The sequence below is a fragment of the Pavona decussata genome, unplaced genomic scaffold, assembly GCF_977016875.1.
Source record: "Pavona decussata unplaced genomic scaffold, jaPavDecu1.1 SCAFFOLD_1, whole genome shotgun sequence".
NCBI classification, from domain to species: Eukaryota; Metazoa; Cnidaria; class Anthozoa; order Scleractinia; family Agariciidae; genus Pavona; species Pavona decussata.
In genome coordinates this window covers 78,101-101,050 of record NW_028145425.1, presented here as the reverse complement: position 1 = coordinate 101,050, position 22,950 = coordinate 78,101, and the positions used below count along the sequence as shown (strand labels likewise).

At 39.3% G+C, this 22,950-nt stretch overlaps 1 protein-coding gene across 3 annotated transcripts in view; it reads left to right on the top strand.

The window, feature by feature from the left end:
- The first annotated feature begins 59 nt into the window (after positions 1-59).
- The window catches only part of LOC146490088 (uncharacterized), a 53,218-nt gene continuing 30,327 nt past the window's right edge, over positions 60-22,950 (top strand). Inside the window, exons 1-2 of one of the 3 annotated variants that reach the window (XM_085124218.1) lie at positions 60-138; positions 7,590-7,782. In XM_085124218.1, the coding sequence (XP_084980344.1) occupies positions 115-138; positions 7,590-7,782 (217 nt within the window). In that variant the 5' untranslated portion in view covers positions 60-114. Of the gene's footprint in view, positions 139-1,734; positions 1,828-4,816; positions 4,871-7,589; positions 7,783-22,950 lie in introns of those variants that run through there. The other 2 variants (XM_085123587.1, XM_085124900.1) reach the window with 2 other exon arrangements.

Sequence of the window (22,950 nt, the reverse complement as noted above, 5' to 3'; positions counted from 1 at the left end):
CTAATGCCAACCGACCTTTATAAACTTACGTTTCAAGTATGTGCCTATTTAACATTAGAGCCGAATTGATCTATTCAGTTGATCTAGGATCCTGAGGACAAGTGGACGAACTAAATGGATTTAAAACACATCTCTGCAGTAAGTAAACGGCTAGACAGCTTAACTGATAGATTTTAAAGAATCAAAGCTTACAATTTAGGTTGGTTATATTGGGAGTTATGATTTTTTTGGTGTTTCGCAGGACCTATTAAGGTTTTGCAAGGTGAAAAAAATATTTACTTTCACAAATTAAAGCGGGCACGTCTTAGACTAGGAAGTCTTCGTAAAAAGCTTGCTAAGAGCTTTCTTAAAAATTTAGGAGGTGCTTACAGTTAGCACAATAATTAGAGCATGAGAGGTCTATATACGAATGGGATTTATCTCCTAAAATTATATCTTTGGTGATTGTCAAGGTTTAACATGCATTTCTGTCAAGATATAACAGAAAGAAGAAAATTTAGAACCTTCCTAGGGTATATCCTAACTTCTGATCATTGAACCATACCTTATGACAAGCCGAACTGAAGAGTCTCCCAAGCTTACTTGTCGTGTGGTAGTTATCGATCGATTTGCAAAGCTTAGCCAATTGGGGATTGTTTTGTAATAATTTATAAATATCATCCATGAAGATTTTATTTTGATCAAATTGTTCATCGCGATCATTGGCAAAACCGATAACTAACGAAGGATTTGTTTTTGCTTAAGTTGCGCCGGGATATTCCTTCTATAAATTTGATTCATTAATTGACTTGTTTTCAAATTTCGCTTCCATTTACTGGAAATTGACATTTTGTCCTTGGGAAAGAGAGCAACAACTGCATAATTTACGCACATAACTGCGATGGTCGTTCACTTATTCAAACAATACTTAGGATACGTGTTGGTGAATCTAGCTACAGGCTTTTATATGGAAATTTTTATAGCCTGTCCTCACTTTTTGCAATGGAAAGTTTTCTTTCTTCGCAATGTACCAGTGGAAACATTGTCTTGAGAGAGGTATCAGCATTCCTTGGGATATGTTTATTTTTATTAGGGTCGAAGGCAAAATTGCAAAAATGGCAAGAGCAAAATACAGGTTCTGCAAAACATTTCATGCTATGCAGTATATCCTCGTCATTTTTATTTCCCGTTTTGAAGTCCTCTGCGCCAGCCAACGAGGCGTATCAAGTGAGTCATGCTCAGTTATGCATACTGTTAGATCGCCTACAAGATCAGTTCAGTTAAGTGCATATACAAAACTCAAGTGTTTACATATCAATAAGGAAACAATGTGCCTATCACTTACGCTCAAACTGTGATGGAATTCTACTAGACTTCCCTCGTGGGAAAATGTTGCGATCATTTGGTGATGGGTCTTATGCCGCCACGGCTCCCGCACTGTTGAATGCTTTACCTCTTGAGTACGGAAATCTAGATCACTGCAGCATTTTAATCAAATCCTCGCTGAAAACTTATCTTTTTAAATTAGCTTTTGATGCCTTAAACACCGAAAAGGCGTCCGTAAGCTGTCATTTACATCGAAATATATACCTTCTGAGTGAGCACGAGTCATGATTTTTACCTTACTGGTTTTTAGGTGTATTTAAAAGAAGACGGTACCCGTGACAATAATTTGTGATACGTAAGTGTAGACAATCTGCCGGAATCATTTTTAACATACCAACTCGGAGACCTTTATAAAACATTTTATGTACGTGCCTAGTTAACATTAGAGCCGAAGTGACCTATTCAGTTGAGGTTCCTAAGGACAAGTGGACGAACTAAATGGATTTAAAACTCATCTCTGCAGTAAGGAAAGCTGGACATAGACTTTTAGGAATCAATGCTTACAAATTGCGTCGGTAATATCGGGAATTTTCGATTTTTTTTTGGTATGTTGTAGAACCTATTATGGTTTTGAAAGTGCCAGCTTTCACCTCCTAAAAAAAAAAAGAAAAATTAATGCATGTCTTAAGCTAGGATGTCTTCGTAAAAAAACCTGTTGAGCTTTTTAACTATGAGGTGTTTTCTTTTCTGTTTCACAAAAATTAGAGCATAAGAGGTCTATATACGAATGGGATTTATCTCCTACAAATACATCTGTGGTAATTCTCAAGGCTTAACATGCATTTCTCTCACAGTTGCTTAAGAGGAAATTATTTCGATATTTAGGAGGTGTTTACAGTTAGCACAATACTTAGAGCATGAGAGGTGTATAGTCGAATAGGATTTATCTCCAACAATTATATCTTTGGTGATTCTTAAGGCTTAACATGCATTTGCCTCAAGACATAACGGAGCTTTTGTTATATCTCAAAGAGGAAAATTTAGACCATTTCTAGAGTATCTCCTAGGTTTTATTCATGAATAACACCTTAAACATTTAATAAGTTAAGATAAGCGTAAGTTGAGGAGTGTCCTTAGTTTATTTGTTGCGTGGCAGTTATCGATTTGCAAATGAAGGGAGTCTACGGCATCCACATTCCAAAGGAAAATAAACACTTGGATAACATTTTCATTGGATAGCTTAAGCCCGGATTGGACCACTAACACGCGTCGAAGTATGCAATATCCCTGCCTCTCACACAGTCGTTTTTAGCGGACTTGCATTACCTCCTCCCCAGAGAAGGAGGTAATACTTTAACTTCACTTGACAAAAAAAAAAAAGTGCAAATGGTCGCTTCCCGCAAATAGAATTGGCTAGTCGAGGCGGAAAGCGACAGCACTGGAGAGAAGGTTGTCATAACAGCTTGTCAAATTTGCACAAAATAAAATAAAATAAAATGCCGAAGGTAGCCATGAAGATATTAACATAAACATGCTGAGAAAAGTAAGAAAGGTATAGATCGCTTATACAATACAAGGGTAGATATTACAGAGCAAATGCAAGAATAGTGTCGATGGTGCAATTTTAGTATAGATATAATAAAATAGCAACAAAATTAGCATTTGGAAATGTTGACGTATTAGTTTCTGAATAATAATGATAGGCGAATCAATGTAAACATCCTGAAGCCAGAAAAGACAGAAATATAGTGTGGGTTACTTTTTTAAAACGCTTACGGGGGATCTCAAGTGTAGTATTATACAGAGAATTCCATAGATTTGGTCCTAATCTATTGATAGAATCCCGTATTACGTTTGTTCTGGATGGTTTAACATGGTAATTATCAGCCGAGGAGAACCTTGTGTTATTCGAGTGAATTTTATTTGAAGGGCGGTAGAGATTTTTAACGTTTAAAGGAACAGCGTCATAGGCAACATCATGCATAAAGATCAAAACCGTCTCGAAGTAAAGCAAATTAAATCGGCAAGATATTACAAGAAAAGAACGAAGGAAGAGTGTGATCTTTGTTAGGAAAGAAATGCGTGAAACGAAAAGCGCGCTTCTGCAAGAGTAAGATTTTACACAAATTTGATTCTGCAGGCGATAATTCCGTATGACAAGTACGGGGCAACCAGAGATCGATAAATAGTTAGTAAAGTACTCAGAGGGATAAAATGTCTCAGTCTCGCTATAATACCAATAATTCTGCTAGTTTTAGAGGCAACATAATCAATATGATATTTCCAAGTAAATTTCAGTATCGATCAGTGTCCCCTTATATTTTACGTAATCCTGCATGTCGTTCCAGGTGAGCTACGCTAGTCGTGTTGGGATCAAATAAATTGACTTGCACTTGATAATCAATGTTTTTTTTTTTTTTGTTTTTTGTTTTTTGGTGGGGATGGAAGATAACATAGTTTGATTTCTTGGTGTGTAATGTTTAATTTATTAAAATGAAACCAATCACTGACCTTTATCAATTCCGTATTAACAACTGTCTCTAGGGATTTTAGTACGAATCCCCTGATACGAGTTTTAATACGAGTACCCTAAAACGACAGCGTGGGAGGCTAGCAATAACCTGACCCTGGAATATCTTCTTATTTTGTTTTTGACCTCGCTTAATTATCAGCGACCAGTTAATCACAAACTGGTAAGAACCTCCCGGGAAGTTGATTTTAGATAAGACACGAAGACAGATTATCTCAGCAATAACTGCCAGTTTTGAAGGTTAATTTAACTACTTGCACTACGTCTGGCTTTACGTCTGACCTTTCACAGCTACGGAGGTAAGAGTTTGGGAGAAAATTTGTGCTCGGTAGCTGAAGAGTTCCACTCAAGAATTCAGCGTATTGAGTAGTGATTGCTGTAATGTACAGTTGAAATCGAATTTCGGTGATGAAGAAAGGTTTTCGTATCACGAAAATGACGTCGGAAATATCAAGAAGTCAATCCGAGATCGATAAATCGGCTGTTTTGAATGTCAACTCCTTGCGAACAGAAGTGGCAGAATTCTACCGGAAGTCATGGATCATCTATGGAGAGCAATCGAAAGCATAAAAAAAAATGTTTATTTTCTTTTTAATTGAGACCCGAGTAATGTTAACACCTCTCTCCAACCATTAAGTCTCTGGTCAGTGATTTTAGTTTATTTACCTTTTCTCTTGCCAATACTCGCAAAGTTATCAGCTTGTTAGTTTAAACGGTCCTTTAGCTGTTGACATAGCATGTCAACTGGTGGCATGTTGAAAGATAGTCGCTATTCTCTGCAACGCACGTAACACTGAAAATCGCTGTTAGCGTTGTGAACAAAAGCCCATTAATCCACCAAAATACCTTGCAGTAGCAACCTAGGTGGTAACCTTTGTTAAAGGAGCTGCGAAGTAATCTGAACCGAGGCCTTCATGGAGCGGAAATTGATATCCGTTAAAAAGGGATGTATTTAACACTAGAACCGTAGTGATCTTCCCAGTCGACGTGGGAAACAAGAGTGTAGACTAAATGCATGCACAGCTTAATTTTTCGGTAAGTGAAGATTCCTTAAGTTTTGCAAGGAAGCTTTTCACGGGCATGGGGATATTTCCGAAGCCCTTTTTTTAGACGATAGGTTCTTTGAATTTAATTTTCTCCGTTGCGAGAAACGTTTTCTGGCTTCACTCGGCGTGAACTTGCGCTAGTTGCAGTAATTTTTGTTAACTTCACCTCACTCGGATGCGGAGTCCGTTAGATAAATCACGAGCGAGAAACTCCACTAAGCTCGCCAAGTTGAACCGGAAAAAGACCTCTTTGATAAGATGCGTAATTCTCAAAAGTGCTACCTGCTCGTCTTTAAGTAGGTGGAGTCGGAAAACAAATTTGAACAATGCTCGTACTCGTAACAAGAGAGATTCAAACGCTATGCTTGTCGATTCTTGCAAATTCTTGCACTGAAGACCATCTATAATGTTTGCAGTGTTCAGAAAACTTTTCTAGTCCGCGGTTAGGTTCACTATCATTTCGAAATTATACTTTGCTAATTTGAAAATTCTCGGCAAAAACCATTTGATGTTATTTGAATAAAAAATCCAATCCTTTTTAGTTTATTGAATTTTTTGGTGGCAGCTATCCAGTTTGCAGAATAATAGTGAGGTCTCATTTCGAGATTTTTTTTTTCCGCTTTTATATCGATTTTAAAAATATAACAAGTTAAGAGGAGAAAAGAAAAGAAAAGAAAACCGTGCTTGGAAGGCAACTTGTCATTCCATAAAAAAGGATACCAGCACTGAGACATTCTCGTGTTGAATTCATCAGCCTCTGAAACAATTTCTTTAGTTACCAAAGAACTATGGTTCGACCGTCTTGATTGAAACACGCACCTTAATCACGCGAGGCGTTGGAATCGCGTCAGATGCAAACTGAAGGGTTCAAGGCTCAGCCAGATAACTACAGCCTTATTGTCCTCCACTTTATCAGAACAAAAATATCACGAAATGTTTTTGGAGATAACAAGATTTTACGTTGCACGCAATATTTAGACGTCGCAATATAAGTTCACCCGAGCAGTGACCATTACACGCAACGGAAGGAGCACATCCATTGCTGTCTAAGAAAGTCTGCCTCTTCCAATTCTAAAAACAGGGAAATGTAAGTAATACCTTTATTAACTGTACGATCATTGACAAGCTGTTTGAAAAGACCCGTGGGAAAAAAAAAAAAAAAACTGACATGTGCGCCAACTCTTGAGCTCCATTATCGAAACGTATATTCTCCACACTGTTTTATGTATATTTCTAGAGGCTCAAGTTGGGAGAGTCTGTTTTAATGCATCAGTCATTTCCAGCACTGCACACTCCACCAGGACTAACCGGCTCCGAGGGCATTCGGATTTTTTGTAAAACTAGGTCGGCTAATGCCCCATGTCTGGGATTGAACGAGCTGTTCAATTGCCCGGCACAGTACAGGAAGAAAAAGTTTGATTCTTTCTTGGCTTATGGCTTACCTATGTTGTGGTCAAAGCTAAACAAGGCCAAGCTAAATCTCAGATTGTCCTATGTCTCCGTATTGCTCTATAACTATAACTATATAAGGTTTCACCGCCTTGATTGAAAAATGTGTTTTAAAAGCGTTTTGACAGGGGTATTAAAAAAAATGCACGAAGAAATATTTCTGGAGATAAGCACCTTTTACGTTGCCTATCTCGCAGGCACGCAATAAACTCATTACGGAACAGTGGCTATTGCAGGCCATCTTTTCCAAGGAGCTCTTGTTTATAAATGCATTCATTACAGCTCGTCAGAAGTGTTTGTCTCTAATACTTCTTAGAATGAAAGAAGTCAGTCTTTCCTACCCATTTTGTCCCCCTCCACCCTCCCCTCAGGAAGGCCTCATGCTAAGGTTACATGATGGGAAACTTTTTCGGAAAACAAAAAAAAAAGCTTTCCGAACACGGCACAAAGTGCCGAGAGGAAACAATTGTATCAAAATTTCGCATGACATTTTTTTCCTTTTACACATAAAACTAGTGCGCCAGTTTGTCACTAAAATATGCATTTGTCAGCTAAAATTCGGACACGAGTAACAAAGATAGTCACTTAAACTTGTCACAGGAAATTTGCTCGAGCGGTCCATACAATCATGGTCTACTCTGCCTGCGAACGCAGGCGTATTTTTGGCTGTCTGGTTTTGTTCACTTTACAACTGTCAATGAATAGATTCTGCACTAAACAAGTACACGTCCAACTGGAAGTGAATATTAGGGACCTTAAGATTAAGAGTTTCCTTTGTAAACCGCAAAACGCAAACCTCGACCAGCAGTTGGCAGTTCGGAGTTCGCTGTATGTACATAATCCGAGCCTTAAGATCGAGGGGTACTTTTTACGTACGCATCATGGCTTACTTTCAGGAAAACAAGATGGCTGCTGCAAGGAGGATAGTATCGAGCTAGCTGTTGTTGTTTTAAATTTAATTTTTGTCGTAACTAAATCAAACAAATCTCTAAAATCATCGACATAACTCTTTAAAAACAGTAAATTTGACGTTTAACCGTCGCTTTGAAGTTTTAAAACCAGCGAAAAACTCTGCCGTAATTCACTTACCTCTAAACAGTGTCCTTGACGATGAAACCTAAACCTCAAACGGGACGGCAGGATCGGAGTCACGTGACTTTTAGAATTTTGCGGTTTGTGGGAAACGAAAACAAACCTCAATCTTAAGGTCCCTATTGACTTGAAATTTCACACGCGCCGTGGTATTTTTCTATTCTCAGGCTGTGGTCGTGTTTTTGTTGACGGCCTGTTTGGAGGTCAACCCTAAACTTCAGACCTCATATTATCTTAGCTCTGTCTTCAGAGAAGAGCGTTTGAATTGCGAAAATGGAAATGCCCTTGGAGTACTTTGTACAGCTTCTTCTGGAGAGCGCCGATGTACATTAAAATGGGAAAGAGACACCAATTACACTGGTAAGTACACGCACATGACTAGTAAGCCCGACGAACTTGTGTGCTCGAAGTTGAGGACGGCACCTCCTATAAAGAGATATTTTTGTACAGCTTATGACTATGCGTGAAAAGTAGATCTTACGAGGGTTATGGGGATCCTAAAAGGAAATTGTCAGCCAATCAGAGAGCGCAGTTAAGTAAAACCAAAGCAACTGACTCCGCCTCTCAATTGAAAACCGCTCTAGTGCGCACGTAATGTACAGTACCCCGTCCTGAGTTCATCTCACAAGGATGAAACGATTCGGAGAACATAATCAACCACCGTCTCCAAACGATTATGGTGTAATTGAAGCTTTGAAAGATGTTTTTAACAACAATTAAATACTATTTCATTAAGGATTTCAGATAATGAATTTCAAAGGAAGGCGGTGTATTCAATTTACTGACCCACGCAGCGGAATTCAGTACGCACTGAAAGCAGCAAAAGAAAATCAAGATTGGAAACTTGTGTTTGAGGTGAGTCACGCTCATGAACAAAAACTCTGTTCTTTTCTACTTTACCGTTAAGTTCTAAAAAAAAAAAATCTGACGGAGCCCTCCTAATTTAAGGGGTATCTTAAGGAATTTTTCTTAACAATAGTCTATAGTTATTCCAGTAAAAGACTATTATAAGGAATAATACGTTGAAAACATCTTAATTTAGGAGAGGGGGGCTTCGCGTATTAGGCCCATTGGCCCTGTGGCTTTTAGGCGAAAGTGACAGTAAACTGCGAGCCTTGGTTAAGCTACTGTCAATGTCACAGAGGGCAGTGTGAGCTCATCGTTCAGTGTTAAACTTTTTCGGTTATTCAAAACAAATCAGGCAAGATTTGCCTGATCTGGTTACTTTGAAAAGTTTGGGGCATATTGGGTGTGACTTTAAGTCACCACTGACAGCTAATGTGAAATGCAGGAATCAGCACTACTTGGTTGCATCTGATTTCACAAATTGAGCGCTTAGTTTTGGTTTATTCATGGATCAGTGATACAAACCTTTTCCAGACACTATTGGGAACTTTTGGCCAGACGTTCTCGTAAAATATAAAACACAAGGGAGGGTGTATCATCAAATTTCCACACACCGAGAAGGGGGTTAATAAACGTTTTTTCAACCAACTTTTTAGTGCTTGAAAGAAACAGTCTTTGGAGTGTGTGATATATTTTTTCAAAACATAAAATAATTCTTGGAGAAATTCAAAGTAAAAGCTCACCAACTTCATGATAATTAAGATCACATTTCCAAACTTTCTTCACGGTAGTAATCTACTGTTTTTTCGTCACGAATTATTAATGACTTCGAGGGGATTAGATATTGACGGTTAAAATACGTATACCCTCTGTCTTCGAATTCACGGTAATATATTCCTTTACGGTGAATTTTTTATTCGTTTGATGGTTGACAAGTCAACACTTCGGTCACTAGAAGAGTACCTAGAAGAGCACTGATTTGTTTCTAACATTTCTTAAGTACGTTTAATAACATTTTCACTTGCATTCACAGCAACACCAATGCAGAAGTACTGGAAGTACAAGTGACCAGGCTTTTGTGTTCATAGAGAAGCCTGTCAGGGACGGCAACAAAGGACGATTCGTATACCAACCCACTCTTGTTAACGTAACGATGTGCATTGGAGTAACCCGTGACTGCAGTGAAAACGTATCTCTTATAGGGACAGATAATATTAGTTCAGAAATATCTTGTAGATTTATAAGGCAGAGACGTTAGTTATCCTAAGAATTGGTTCGTGAAGGCCCAGGGAAGCTATTGAACAGTTTATAATTATGGAACATTCTTAATGAGTCATATTTTCCCGCATATTACAAAAATTATAATTTCGTAATCCCCTTAGGTGCTTATTTAGTTAAATTGTTAGTGAGAGGCCATGCCATTTCCGAGTTGCCTTTGGAATGGGCTCTTATGCTAGAAAAGGTTCATGCTAGCCTTGTAGATGACGGATTAAGGAGGGTCTCTCTCAACCCCACAACAGATAGGTAATACCGGCCTTGTGTTTTTATGTTCCTGTTTCTTTTCAAATAAGTCAAGTTTGATAGGCCGTTCTTTTATTTTATTATTTTTTTAGTCTATTTTAGATGATGACTCATCGCTTTCAATTAAGAAAACATTTGCTGACCGTTCGCTTTTCAAATATAAACAGTTAGAAACTTTTATCCATGAAAGGCTAACTAGATATTTGTTTGAGAAAAAAGTGATGTTATGTTTTGTCTGGTGAGTAAATGATAGAGGTATTTTGTCTCAGTCAGTGACACAGGAGTCGAACTTTTGACCACCCTGTTACTAGTTCAGATGCTCTACGGCTGAGGTATACAAACTCGTGGCAGCTAGGCTAATAAACGACTGTAGACTAAGTAATGTTTAAAAGACGGGCAGGAGTGTTTTGTCGTGTCAAAACCACGAGGTACGGCCGAGTGGTTTTTAGACCCGATAAAGCACGTGCTGCGAGTTTTTTGAACGGCTTCAAAAACATTCCTGGAAAAGAGTGTGTCAACAGAGTTGATAACAATTATGCTTTTGTGAACGTTGGAAATTAGCATACGAGAAAAACATCGCATACTAACCGGGGCCCAGTTGTCCAAAAGCCGATTAACGCTAATCATCCGTGCATGCTTAAACTTTCATTTTACTAACTGTTAAAAATGTTTTTAAAAGCTAATTCAAGGGGCTTGGGAAAAGTATAAGTCAAATGTAAGGGACCAAAATTCCTTTGGGAACATCCTTACTCATTAATAATTAAACTTGAATCAAAGTTCACGTTAACCCAGGATTAGGTTAATCGGGCTTTGAACAACTGGACCCGGATGAATAACTAACTCCTGCAAAACGTTTCAAGTTCTTCAAGTTGCTAATGAAATAGAGAAAACAATTTACTATTTTTACTGTATACGGCAGTCAAACGGAGCTATTAATTATTAATTTTCACGAAAATTGAACAACTGTTGAGCATTGAAAATGCTCAAGACATCTTGTTAAGTGCCAATATCCCAGCAAGACTTACGGGAAAATACCTCTGTGACCGAAATTTGAATATTGTTGACATAGACAGCATAGATACATGTATCCTAAGCGCTTTCCTATCCGAAGTGTTGATTTAGTGTAAAGGTATTGCTTGGTATTCTTATACTAGAAATACTATTTTTGTGAAGCTAACGTAAGGGTGCATTTTCGACTTTAATTTTAGAATTCAGTTGTTATTTCCTTTTGGTAGTTTTGATAGATATTTTCCCGATTATTTCACATTTTCCTGTTGTTCAAAGATTAGAGTTAACATTTGTGCTGTGGAAAGGTTTGCTACTTCATTTAACATTGTCTTGGGCCTCCTCGAATATTGAAATCAAGGCAAAACACTCAAGGATTTTATCAGCCTGATTGGTTTCCCTTTCTGTCTATTTTCTTAGAATAGTTGTGTTGTTCTTTCTGGTTAGTGTATTTTGAAAAAAAAAAACAGTTCTTATATCTGGTTGGGACCATTTGGCCTTGGTTGAATTACGGTCGTAAACATGTTTACAGTACACTATAAAGCAAGGCATGATTTGAGTCATGATACTCGTAAAATAGATTAGAATTGTTGTAGAGTTGACATACGGAAGATCCTGTTCCTTAAAGAATAAAGAGGAGCTGCAGAGATTTCTGGTTACTCTCTGCTGTTCCAAGCAAGTGTTCTACGCTATTTCTCAAATAATACTGTACTTAGCTTAGTCCACCTTTTAATTGACTGGTTGTAAAGCTGCTTCTGAGGGGTGAGGTAAGCATCTCCAAAGGGGCCCTCCAGATGAACCCTTAGGGGGTAGGCAAGGTCTCAATACATGCACATTGGCTGGCCTGTTGCTGAAAATACGTATTGTTTAAGATCTTGTAGTAGTCCAGAATCTTTGAGCATCTGGCATCATCATCTCTTTCTCTCTAGAATAAAAAGGGAATATCTTATTACAAACCTCCAGAAAGATATTTGTTGTTTAGATGAATGCTAAGTCGATCTTTTTCACGTGACCTATTTTCTAATAATATACAGGCTTTAGTTATGAATAATGTTTTTTGTTTTTAATCTTTATTGAGGAAATCAATGTTACTAATAAGTGATTTACAAAAGAGTCCTCGAAAATTGAAAAGGACAAAAAAAAAAAATAATAATAATAAATAAAATAAAATAAAAATAAAGACACATATATATATTTAGCCAAGCCTAAAAGCGGAGCTCCAATTTTTTTCATAGCATTTATAAAAATCTGCTTAGTGTATGAACGTAATAACCTGACCAGTTCCTCATCCTTTCTGCAGTTATATTTTTAGTGCATATGCAGCAAACTGCCCAGACAATAACAATGCAATGCAGAGGGCAATTTTTTTTGAATGCTGATTTGTTACAATGGAGGCTGGCTGAACACGCCAGTTCTACATTCCGTTGGTTTCTTAATTTTGTGTCCAAAAACAACGACTTCTTACAAGTTCTTTGGAGTTCGACTGTTTAAGCCGGGTTGTTTGTACCACAAATACATGGAAATCAAGTGCTGCAGCTAGAAAGGGAATTCCTAAACGTTGGTTTTCGTGTTTCTTACAGGAATCAGCAAAAGCCGGATTATTTGTGTCAAAGCTAAAAACTTGGATAGGATTGACATTTGTTCAGTTGAGAAACTGAAATCAGTCATGGCGTTCATGCAAGTGCTTTCAACTCACTACTTCTTCTTACAATTAGCAATTATCCTGCGAAATCGCGCGGAACAAGTATTGCCTGATACTTAGCCGACGAGGCAGTAGGCCGAGTTGGCTAAAATCAGGCGATATTTCGCAAGATTGAGCAGGATAATTGTTTTATTATTCAACACATTGATGACAAAGCACAGATTTATAGCAGAAAAGCTGAACTTTATTTGTCAAAAAAAAAAAACTTGAAACATGTTCCCGCGCGCGGACCGGCATGAATGAAAGTGGCAGCTTTGTTCAAGTTTGAATGAAATCGAGAGCGTTTTGCATTAAGCTCAGTAAAAAATTGAGTACTCGTCTTGTGGGCCAATCGCTCCGGCAAGATTTTCTACAAATTTCTAGCACCAAAAGCTAAAGCCAAGCATTATTTTGAAGCTGCGAAGGATTTGTTGTGTCAGCTGGGCCGAGCTGAAAGACTGGAAATTCTTTTCAACGATTTCTCGGGTAAGTGTTTTTATTTGTTTACTACGCAAGCAATTTCACGATCTTTTCTCAGTGTTTTTACAAACGCATCTAGTGCCTTATGCTTGCAAGAACTCTGGATCTTTTATGAAACTAAACGGTTTTTCAAGCGGCTCTAGATCTTATGTTTCTGAGAACAATTACTCTGTACGAGTTCCGTCTATCTTTTTGTCTGCCAGATAGCTAAAATTTCTCGAGGCACATCAGTAAGAGCTCGGATTTTCTCAGGCAGTTTTCCTCATCTCTTCAAGACGAGTCGAGATCTCTGTTTAACGGTTGCGAGAACCAATCTAAGGAAATATATATACATGTACTGGAAGGAAGAATTTTCGTTTACAAATGATTTGTAAACGACCGTCGAATTACACGTCACGATAATATTTTTTTTTGTGTGTGTGTGTGTGTGTAAGAGCAAGCTACCGGCCCGGGGGAAAATGAGTGGAAATTCAAAACTGTGTCAATTCAGCTCCTATAGTTATTATTACCACTGAAATACAGTCAAATAAGAGATTACGTGACAGATCGTGACAGAGGTTACAGTTGTGTTTTACGGATATTTAAGCCCGAACTCGATATTAATGCTGTTCAAAAACAACAGCATTCTCTTTTGAGAATGTAATGGTTTTCTCGTATTATATGAAACTTCGTTCGTACCTTGTGTAAACAAATTCATAACACTCAAGAAAAAAAAGTTATGACATCGCGAGACATCGGGAGGTGTTCTTGTCTCCGACCCCTCAATCCTTTAACTGTAGTTCCCTTTCGAAGTTATCTATTTCTTTGTTGCGTATGAGATAATTTGTCTTTATTCTATTCGGTTGTGAGAACTACTAACTCACTCGTTTCATTTAGCATGAGATCTGATCATGGCAATAAATGCTATTATTGCCGACTTTTGACATCATTGATTGGCAACAAAATTTCAGCTAGTTGTGTATAAATGCCGTATTTCCTCGAACAATAGCCGGGGCGATTTTTTTCCACACCAAAAGAGGGCAATTATTTAAGCGTCCATCTGGGACAAACTTTCCCGTTGTATTAACAATTCGTCCTACTTTGGAAATACTCCGATCTGCTTTTCTATTTATTCCATGTTTGGATAGGATTTGAGGTACACAGCACTTAACGCCTGTGATATGGGCAAACGGTATCCAATTTCCGTGCTGAAGTCTCTTTCTCCTTGAAAAAACCCACTCTAGCAAGTAGCGGTTCCCTCTCCGTGTTTACCCCAAAATGACCAGTAAGAGCAATGATCCGTAATATTCTTGGAGCAATTGCGTAAACTTATTATTTCAAGGCTCCTTCTTTTATCTAACCTGTCATACGAGCAGGCTGTTTCAGTTATACTCTGAAAAGAGCACGAAAACTGCGAAAACGCCATTGCAGTGCTGCACAATACAAGAAAACTAGCTAGCTTTACAAAGCTCGTCACTCTGAGTAAGAAAGTTCCGTGGGAAAATTCCAAACTTTTTGCGTGGAACTCGTTTATAATTGGCTATTAGTATAGCAACACGCTCAAATAGTTAATTTCAAGAGTAAACAAAATAATTCTTTCCAAGGATCCGGACGCACTGGACTGACAAAATTTGTTTGGCCCTTCCAAAAATCTCGACAAAATTGGTCTCTGCCAAATTTTCAATTTTTCAAGCGTGGGCGCACTGAGACTCAGCAAAATATTTGTTAATCACAAGTGTCAATCACACGGAAATAAACACCATAGCTTGCGCGCTGTGCGCGGGAAAGGTTACATGAGATCTCAGGAGTCATGGGCTTATGGTGATCTTTACTGCAGAGTTTATCTCGGCACTTCATAAGAGTGCTCTGGTATTCTTCGTATCAAGAACTGCCACGTAATCCGACATACTCTGTAAACACTGGACCTGAATCCTCCTCCTCGTCACCATACTCGTCGTCTAGCTCAGCTACATTACTTTCTTTGTGTTCTTCACGGCCGTGTTCCTCATCTGAATGCTCCGATCCGTCCTCTGATGATCCGTCTTCACACACACTGTCAATATCAGGCCTAACTGAATTTATGAGGACACTTCCTAGTGCAGGAAATTTACACTGGCATGTCGTAAATTCGAGCCACGGACAGCAATCGGCCAGGGGATCTTCCGCTGAAGAATTTTCCAACTCTTCCATCGATTTTGGTTGAGGCAATCTTGGGGGGGCGCTTGTGGAGGACACAATGTCGAAATCGACAATAAATGAAATTTTTCTTCCAGTAGATTCCTATTGAAGAGTCGGGAGAACAAGCAAATTATTATAGGTGCAATAACTTTTATTAAAAGCTCAGTGGTGAAACGATTGAAGAATATGTAGAACAAACGCAAGCAACATTACAGTAAGAATCGAACTGCAGCGGTACGGGTAAATGGCGAATAAATAATGTATAAGATAAAGGAAATATTATTACTTACCGTTAAATATTAAACAGGATGATTTCACATTTAGAGGTACTGGACTTCGAGCAGCCGACAGCTTCCCTTCAGACTCCGCCTTCCACACAACACAACAAATGCGTTGAACAGCAAGCTCGCTCGGAAAACTAACATGCCCAAAAAACATATAAGATTTCCATACAAGGGAAACTTGTAATTGGTACAAATTTCTTGGTCCTCTCATCGATAAAGTGAAGATAAACTAGCTTGTTTACTTCAAAGACCTTCAAAGGGACGGTCGGAGCGCTCGACAGTGCGTACTGCTTTCATTGTGTTTGACTCGAAATGTGAGATCACATGAGCACCGACCGGTGATAATATAGTTGGAAGCAATGCATCATAGGAATGGCCTTACTTCCTCCCTGGGTACGCAGTCCAGTATTTACAGCGTTCAGTTCCAGCACTCTACCCGGCTGAGACAAAATGTGGAGGGTTTTCTCATCAACAACAGTTGTTGAGTATCAATTTTCATTGTAACATTCACTCCATTTACTAACACTGTCACTTTGTAAGGGTTGTGGCCTCTACTTGAATTCACACAAAACAGCTCGCCATACACATCTCCCTCCTCCCCAGCATCCTCATCAAAAACATTAACAACATCCTCTAACTGGTGTAAGTTACCTGACCTCTGCTTGCCAGAATATCCCCTCTGATCACTTTTGTTCGGTTGCAGATCTTGCTTTTCACCTCTCGACTGATTTTTGCTGCGATTTGGACACCTGTCTTCAATGTGGCCTTTTTGTTTGCAATAGTAACAGTTCAGGTCCTTAAACCTGCATGTTTATGCACTATGGTTCCCACCACACCGAAAAGAAACCGATCTTCGCGGTATGCGACGGCCGTCCGTCCCTTCTGACTGTACCGTTACCTTGTTTACCGACTCCGACTCCTTCGATTCCTGAAGCACTGTCATATTTTTCATTTTGACTTCCATGGCGGTTGCGATTTCATATGCCTTCTAAAAGGTCAATTTCTTTTCCACAAGCAAACGATTAATCAAGCAGCCAAGTTAGACAACTACCCCATTACCAAGATTGAAGATTTGTATGCAACCATGGGGGGAGGTATGGAGTTCACAAAGCTGTATTTAAGCCAGGCGTACCAACAGTTGGAGCTGGATGAGGAATCAAAGAAGTACACAACCATCAACACCTACAAAGGCCTCTTTAGATACAATCGCCTCCCATATGGCATTGCATCAGCTCCTGGTATTTTCCAGCGCACGATTGAAAGTCTCCTTCAAGGAATTCCGCAAGTTGTTGTCCGTATTGATGATATTCTTGTCACTGGCAAGACAAGAGACAAACACCTGGAGAATCTAAAGAAAGTGTTGACTCGATTAGACAAGGCAGGCATCCGCCTTAAGCTGAAGAAGTGTGTATTCTTCCAAAACCAAATGATTTATTTGGGGCATCGCATAAACAGAGATAGTATAAAACCCATAGAAGGCAAAGTGAGAGCCATCCACGAGGCACCCGCATCAAGTAATGTCAAGGAACTTCAGGCCTTTCTGGGGATGTTGAACTATTACGCTTGTTATTTGCCAAATTTGTCGACTATTTTGGCCCCTTTGCATGAGCTGCTTGCCAAGGACTGCAAATGGACATCGGGTAAAAGACAGGTGGAAGCTTTTAACCGAGCTAAGGACATGTTCAATTCCTCAGATCTCTTAGTCCATCATGACCCCAGTAAAGAACTTGTGTTATCTTGTGATGCCTCGCCTTACGGCCTTAGAGCAGTTCTCTCCCACATCATTGATGGGAAAGAAAGGCCCATCTCGTACTCCTCGAGGACCCTATCTCCTGCTGAACGAAATTATGCCCAACTGGATAAGGAGGGAGCTGCAGTGATATCTGGACTCAAGAAGTTCCATCAGTATCTGTACGAACAGAAATTCAAGATTGTTACAGACGACAAGCCGCTTTTGGGTCTGTTTAAGGCAGATAAAGCTGTTCCAACCATGGCATCACCAAGAATTGAAAGATGGGCCCTACTTCTAACAGCCTATGACTATGAACTGGTCTACAAAGAGGGACAAAACCACGGCAACGCTGATGGCCTTAGTCGGCTACCTTTGCCGGTTACCATAGCGAGGGTCCCCACTCTTTGGGAAACAATACTCTTAATGGACCGGTTGTAAACCTTGCTAATGGGTGCCGATCACATTGCGGATTGGACAGCCTCAGACCCAGTGTTACAGCAAGTCTTAAGACGAGTCCACCATTGCTGGGGAGATAAATGTCCGGATAAAAGCCTGGAGCCTTATTATTTGAGAAAAGACGAACTAAGCACACACAATGGATGTATTTTGTGGGGAAACCGTGTGGTCGCTCCAGCAAGGGGCCAACATCAGCTTCTGGAGGACTTGCACAACACTCATCCAGGGATAGTCAGAATGAAAAGTCTGGCGCGTTGCTACCTTTGGTGGCCGGGGTTGGATGATGACATTGAAGCTAAGGTCAAGTCGTGTGAAGTATGCCAGTTACATAGCGCAGCACCGGCCGCTGCTCCCCTTCATCCGTGGGAATGGCCTGAGAAGCCTTGGTCCCGCATACACATAGACCATACAGGGCCATTTATGGGACAATTATTTCTTATTGTGATTGATGCATATAGCAAGTGGATGGAGGTGTATCCAACATCCAGTATCAGTGCGACAGCTACCATAGAGCTGCTTAGAAGAGCTTTTGCCACTCATGGGTTGCCTGACATGTTAGTTCCAGACAATGGCACGGGATTCGCGAGTAAAGAATTTGGCAACTTTATGGCGAAAAATTGAATTTTACATGTGGAAACTGCCCCTAGACAACCTTCGTCTAATGGTCTTGTTGAGAGATTAGTCCGTACTTTCAAAGATGGGATGAAAAAGTTGGAAGGATCGGAAGGTACAGTGCACACCAAACTCAGCAGATTCTTGTTGGCATATAGATCAACGCCTCAGACAACAACTGGAGTTACACCAGCATAGCTGCTGTTCAACCGCCACCTGCGAACCCGACTGGATCTTATTCGACCTGATGTAAGGCAGCACGTGGAAGGCCAACAATTATCCCAGAAACAGCAGCATGACAACACGAGGACAGCACGACAGTTTGCTGAGGGGGACAAGGTTCTGGTTAAGAATTTAAGTTTGGGACCCAAATGGAAGAAGGCACACATTGAAAGCAGAACTGGCCCACTGTCATATACGATCAAGAGTGAAGATGATGTGGTAACCCGTAGGCATGTCGATCACATTCTCAAACGACATGACGTACCCTCGAGGGAGGAGGACGACCTACTCGAATCAGCAGTGCACGCTGAGCAAAATCCGGTACCTCTCACGGCAGTAGAGGAACAAAAGGATGCATCCACAGAGCCCGTCTCCATTAGCATGGAGGAGTCAAACGCAAGATCCGTGGCAAGGAGGTCTTAGCGCACAAGAAGAACCCCAAGGTATTTCAAGGACTATGTAACTGTTTGAACGTGGATTAAAGTTATGTTTAGTGATCATTATGAGATTGTCAAGTACAGATATTACGGAACAATCAGTTACCCTTGTAGGAACTGCGTTTTGTAAACTAGGTGCGGGGAAGATGTAGTGTATTGCGTGACGTCACGTGACATATGTCCGTGAATTGCAGAATTGCATAATCTATATTTTGTCGCCATGGTAACTGTCTCTTCAACAGAAGTAATTCTTACTGGTAAACGGCATTTTAAGAAAATATGCCCCCAGTCCCCCCCCCCCCCCCCCTTCCTTCTTTCTTTAATAAATCCCCTCTACTAGGGAAGCGGGGGTTAAATAAAGCTTTTGCAGTAAGGACCCCTGTTCCCTTGAATAACCACCCTTGCATTCTCATGTTTCTAGAACAAGGGTACAATGACTTACAGGGTATAAATAGCACTAAATTAACTTATACAGGCTCTTTAAACAGATTGTCAAAAAGTATTCAAAATATCAAAAATGGTGTAGGTGGAAGGTGGAACTGGAGATCTGGAGATTAGTACATTGGAGACAAGATGAAATTAAAAAACTGATTGTCCAAAAATAAGTTATAAAGTTTAACCTGAGATCATCCCTAGTCGTTACACAATTTTGCTATACTATTTAAAATCGTTGCAATTTCCACTGTTAGGAAGCAGGACTCCCGGTGTAAAGTAATTTCATTGAATATTGAACATGTTTTCATTCCTGAATTAGTATCTCAGATATGTTTTAAAGCTTGGAAAAATACAATCTCCCATAAGAAATGCATAATAAAAGAGACAAGTTACAGAATTTTATCAAAACTTTTATTGAAGTTAGCACTGGAACACTAGGTTGTAAGGGTGAGTGGGTGATGGTTTACAAACAGCTGAATGTCAAGGTCATGTCCAACACAACTAAATATAAACAGGACTGTACATGTAAACATACATGTAATTTTGAGAACACTCACCACCTGGGCAAGTGACTTGAAGAATGCACTCACCTTAATAACTGGCTTCCACTCACCCCATTCAACAACTTTAAATGTTACATGTATGCAATTGCTTGCAGACCAATTGCAGTTGTTTCAGCTGAAAGTTAAGTCCAATCGCCTGAAACGGTTTCAGGGTTTCTACCCTGGAGATCGCAGAACTCCCACTCAAAAGTGACAGTGGTGCTCACTGGGTATATAAGAAAACCCTATAAGTTCCTAAGATTTTGTTTCATGGTATTGTTCCACATAAATTGTACCTATCAGAGGTACCAAAATAAAATAAATAAATAAATAAATAAATAAATAACCTGACCTGTTAGTAGTAATTGACATATGCGATAACATACATTTAGTTACATTGCAAACTTTTTATTCTTTTAAAGGTGTTAGAAAGGACTGTCATAAGCCTTTACTTTACTTATACCCTGAAGAGTACCTCAAAAGGTACAAATGTGCATGTGGACCTTTCGAAAATGGACACCCCAACAGGTGCCAAAACTATGACTAACACCCCATCACTTTTATAATGAAATTCCCTGAGTTTTCCAGTTGTCATTTACACGACTATATATGCATTTCTTTTCATGATGTAAATGGTAGAAAACTGCCTGGACCAGTAAAATTTTAAAGCAAAATCAAATCCGGTACGTGTTCAACTAGATCATCATTTACAGCATGCATCTCGCCCTCTTTAAAGACCGCAGTTTTAAGGTCTTCGCTTCAATGTTTGTTCATTCACGACATCTATATGATGATATCTTCCCAACAACAGGGTTATATGGCTGTACATTAGGCCTCTGTTGAAATAGCTCTCCATCAGATCCACAGGGCAAATTGTCGAGCACAATTTCATCACTCAGCTTTCTTCACCATCGCTTCACTGGTTGCCAAGTTTTTCAAATGCAACACTCAGTCCCAGTACTTTGCGTCTACCTGCGTGCGCAGAACTTTTTATTTTGTTTGCAGCGTGCGGATTTTTTTTTTTTTTTGTTTGTAGCGTGCGGATTTGTTTTGTTTGCAGCGTGCGGATTTATTTTGTTTGTAGCGTGCAGATTTTTTTTGTTTGTTTGTAGCGTGCGGACTTTTTTGTTTGCAGCGTGCGAATTTATTTTGTTTGCAGCGTGCGGATTTATTTTGTTTGTAGCGTGCAGATTTTTTTTGTTTGTTTGTTTGTAGCGTGCTGACTTTTTTGTTTGCAGCGTGCGGAATTATTTTGTTCGCAGTGTGCGGATTTATTTAGTTTGCAGTGCATTTTTTTTTTTTTTGAAATGTGTAATTTCTTGTTATATGGAGTAATATTAGTAGCAAAGATGTGTCCCTTATGAGCTTCCGTAACATCGCTTCTGAAAAATTCGTGAATTGGAAACTTTTGGCACTAGGAAAAGGATTTTAAGAAAAAACTTGGAGGCATGCAACTGTGCCAGAAAGCGTCCAGTCGTGTTTTGAAATTTCCATACATTTGTCTATATAGCGAATCAGCCGTGAACTGCTACTAAAAATAGTTCGCGGAAAAAAATACAGACAAATGTATGGAAATTTCAAAACACGACTGGACGCTTTCCGGCAAAGCTTCATCACTGCGATTTTTTTTTTTCTTTTTCTTAAAATTGTTTTCCTAGTACCAAAAGTTTCCAATTCATCAATTTTTCAGAAGCGACTTTTTTTATGAAAATTATTTGACATCGGATTTCCATACAAACACTGTTGTTTCAGACGTGTTTGCCTACTCTTCAAAATGGCGTCAAAGACCGTGATAAGGCCTATTGACACCTTGTCGTTATATGCAATAAGTGTTTCAGGTTAATTTCAGTCAAACCTTCATGCATCACGTTTTCTCAATACTGTGACTTATTTACTAATGTCGTCGTTGGAACTGTTTTGCTTAATCATCGGGGTTAAAGTCCTTTACAATTTTCGCCTGAAACTATTACCGACTATCGCTGACCACCGGAACATAAAGACATGCCATAAAAGTTCGTCATTTTGATTTTTGAACCTTTCTTCTGTCACACTCATTGGGAGAGTATTGTTTCCGTATCAAGCCAAAAATTATCCCACCTATTTCAGAAATACAAAACCGAAACTTCTGTGGAAATTTCCACCTTTTACTGACTGACGGTTAAGAGCAAGCGTTTATGAACCGCTAGCTATTTTAAGCGTTTTTTTAATATTTTGAGCTACGTCGGAAAAAAAAAAAAAAAAAAAAAAACCTTTCGTGGAATGGCAAGCAGATGATTCTACTCACCTCCCCGGTGAAGTGGCTAAGCGAGGTTGCCTCGGCCTAATTCCCGTTCAGGACAACATATTTTTCTTTTCACGTTAGGCGTGTGTGGAAAGTCACGTATGAGAGTCTCAATGGGGGGGGGGGGGGGGGGGGGGGACAATTTTGAAGCTTGACAGTTACATTTTACCGATTTTGACGGTTTACGATTATGAAGGGGAAATTTCTTCCATGAGTTAAAGTTAATACGAACTTTTGCGTCAGTTTATATTAACAAATTAATAAATTGACGTCAGTTTTTTCATGCGTCTGTCCTGTTACGCCGAGTGGATCCGCAGACTACTTTGACAATGTTATAGAAATAGACGCATGAAAAACTGGCGTCAATTTGTTTTTTTGCTATAACAAGAAGTCAGAAGGGACAAAATGAAGTTAAAACGCGGATTAAAAATGCGAGGAACTTACATTTCAAAATCTGACGCGACCAAAATTATAAACTTGTCTCGCTCTCTTATTGGTTAATGGAAAAAGGGGGGACTTTCTATTAGCTGAAATGTGACAGATTGACGTTTGGAATTTCTGCAGTTATTGTAAAATGTTGTCTGGAGGTTGAGTTTTGGTCAGAAACACGTTATTAATGTAGTTAATCATTAATATTTTGAAACTACGGCCCAGTTATTCAAAAGCCTGATTAAGGTAATGCTGGATTAACAGCAACTTTGGTTCGAGTTTAAATACACGACAATAAAGATTTTTCAAAAAGAGTTTTGTCCCACAGTTTTGACGGTGACTTTTCTTTACCACTAGCTTAAAATTAGAGTTGAAAAACAATTTTAACGACCGAGCAAGAAACCTCTG